The 2,469-nt window shown below is 59.5% G+C and overlaps 1 protein-coding gene across 1 annotated transcript in view; it reads right to left on the bottom strand.

The window, feature by feature from the left end:
- Positions 1-2,469, bottom strand: part of LOC113208706 (glutamate receptor ionotropic, kainate 2-like) — a 20,017-nt gene that overhangs the window by 8,018 nt on the left and 9,530 nt on the right. The window contains exons 14-17 of the mRNA XM_052270917.1: positions 1,600-1,865; positions 1,368-1,527; positions 1,092-1,302; positions 781-1,013 (exon numbers count right to left, since the gene is read on the bottom strand). Coding sequence (XP_052126877.1) covers positions 781-1,013; positions 1,092-1,302; positions 1,368-1,527; positions 1,600-1,865 — 870 coding nt within the window. The remainder of the gene's footprint in view (positions 1-780; positions 1,014-1,091; positions 1,303-1,367; positions 1,528-1,599; positions 1,866-2,469) is intronic.

A 2,469-nucleotide genomic window follows, 5' to 3' on the forward strand; every position in this document is an offset into this window, starting at 1 on the left:
GCCCGTTACGCCGCGGCCCGCTCTGGCGCCAACGCCGCTGTCTGCTCCGCTTCGCTACCACTCCGTTCGAACCTATTCCGAGCCCGGCCGCGCGGATGCCGAGCACGCCTGTTGGGGAGGACAGTGGTGGGCGTGTTCAATCGAAATGGATCGCTGTCGCTGATAACGTGCCATGGCGGCCACTGCCCCTCGTCGCTTGTGGTATAGGTGTCAGCAGGTAGCGTACGTCCACAAAGGAAAGAGGGAAGAGGGCAAGGAGGGGGGAGGAGGGAGGCACTGTGCCTTTTGGTTGTGGCAAGACTGATATAGTTGTGCTAACCACGAAAACTGCAATCACGCCCAATTCCGTGTTTGGTATAGTTATATGAGTGTATGCCCTTTGTGGTGGTCGCTACTGTGCCATACGACACTTCCCAGAGCTTCCTTTTTTTCTTGGTGTAATGTTTGTCTTTTTCACTGCTTGTTTCCGTGAATGCCGCACTGCGACCTTCTCTCCAGCTTTGGCGCTTAGTCGGACATCAACGCCGAAAAGGCGTAGTTTTTTGTCTTGTTTGTTTGTGTGTTTGTTGGAAAATCCGGAACTTGGGATAAAAACAGTGGTGTGGCACGCGTCATTGGAAGCGCGCTGTATACATTGTGTGGGTGCGTCTGTGTGTCTGATACTGAAACGCTGATGGACGCTAAACGGTAAGCGTCGGTAGCGTGACGGCGCGTCATGCTCACCGCTAATGATGGCCAGCCCCCTCCCCTCTCCCCCAACCCTACCCCCGGCCCGCTCACCCTCGTGCTCTGCGCGAAGTCCACGACGCGAGCCTGGTCCAGCTGCACCCAGGCGCCCGGAGCCAGGTCGGCGCGGCCGGACACGAGCGCGCCCAGGACGCCGCCGCGCCAGGAGCCCCTGCCGTCGGGCCGGCCCCACCGCTCGCTCTCGGCCAGCCGCACCAGCGACAGCGTGAAGTTGAGGTGCTCCGCGAGCATCCGCAGCACGTGGCCTTCCATCCCGGACATGCTCTCTGCGGCAGACGGGCGCCATTGCGGGACATGATCATGGCGGACCTCCCGGTGAGAGCAGACAAAGGAGTGTTCCGGACCGGGATCGCTGGGGTCGTCGATGTACAAGAGCGGAGGCTGGTGGAAGGCGGCGACCCGCAGCATCCGACCCTGGAAGTCGACTCTCCGGGTCGCACGCTCGTCGCCGTCGTGCTCGCGCAGCCACACCCGCGGTGGCGCCAGGTAGGCGTCGCTGAGACGCCAGCGGCGCCCCGAGGCCAGCGACACCAGGGCGGCGCTGCAGGCAATGGCCTTAAGGCAACAACGTGGTACTTGGTCCAAGAACTCAGTCTTTTGAGTGTGGGCGCTAGGCTCACCTGCTCGGGAAAAGCGCTGTCCTCGGCGAGGGCCTCGGTGAGCGCCACGAGCACGGCGAAGTCCGCCCTAGCCGCGACACGACCCAGCACCGCGGCCGGGTAGCTCCGGGCCAGCAGCACCGCCGCGCTGCACGGCCACTCCGACGACTGCCGGCCGAATCTGGAACGGGCGCCCGTGATGAGCTAGGGGCGGACACGGACGCACCTCAGCGCCATATCCACGCAGACCCACCCCTGGACGCCGAGAAGGACGACCGGGAGCGACAGCCGCCGCAGAAGCGCGGCGACAGGCACGGTCCGTGGGGTGGCATCCTCAACGTCGTCCACGAGCACGACAGCTACGCAGCTGTGGCGCGGCTCGAATGTCAGAGCGGCGGCTTGAGAAAAGATCTCCGCCGCAGACAACGAGGACTCGGCCTGCTCCACCCGTTCCAGCCGTCGCCTCAGACAAGAGCGGCCAGCCGCCGGTGAAGTGGTCAGCAGCGCCGCGACCAGCACCTGCAGACGGAAAAAGATACCTTCGCGATCACAGTTTTCACACGAAATAACTCACCTGGAAGCTGATAATTACGTAGTAATAGGGTATTCCGCTAAAACACAATCAGAATTCTGATTTTGATTCTGAATTTGATTGAATTTGATTCAGAATTCTGATTCTGGTTAACCTAAAGAAGAAAAGCATGACTACCCGATCTGCTTCCTCTTGAACGCGGATTGGTCAAAGATGGCGTGGCTGTGGCTGTCAGCCAATAAGCGCGCAGAGGGAAACAGATCGAGCAGTCATGCTTTTCTTCTTTAGGTTCCGGTTGGCTTGCAGTGAAATACCCTACAAAGCAGACCTGATTTGATTACAATTACGGATGTTCCAATTTTCATTTACCCCACACTGATCAAAATCTGACTGAGGACCCTGGATAGAAATCAAAACCTGGCAGGACCTGCCTGTAGGCTAGGTCCCGAAATCTGAACAGGACTGATGACCCTAGTGATAGGTTCTGAAAACGGCCACTCGCATTCCCACTATGTTGGAGGGAGGTGTGCACGTGCACGCCCTGACAGTTCAAGACGGCCCTCATCAGAACGATCAGGCTAGGAGCCGCGT

The sequence above is a fragment of the Frankliniella occidentalis genome, unplaced genomic scaffold (assembly GCF_000697945.3).
Source record: "Frankliniella occidentalis isolate FOCC.00 unplaced genomic scaffold, Focc_3.1 Scaffold143, whole genome shotgun sequence".
Classification (NCBI taxonomy): Eukaryota; Metazoa; Arthropoda; class Insecta; order Thysanoptera; family Thripidae; genus Frankliniella; species Frankliniella occidentalis.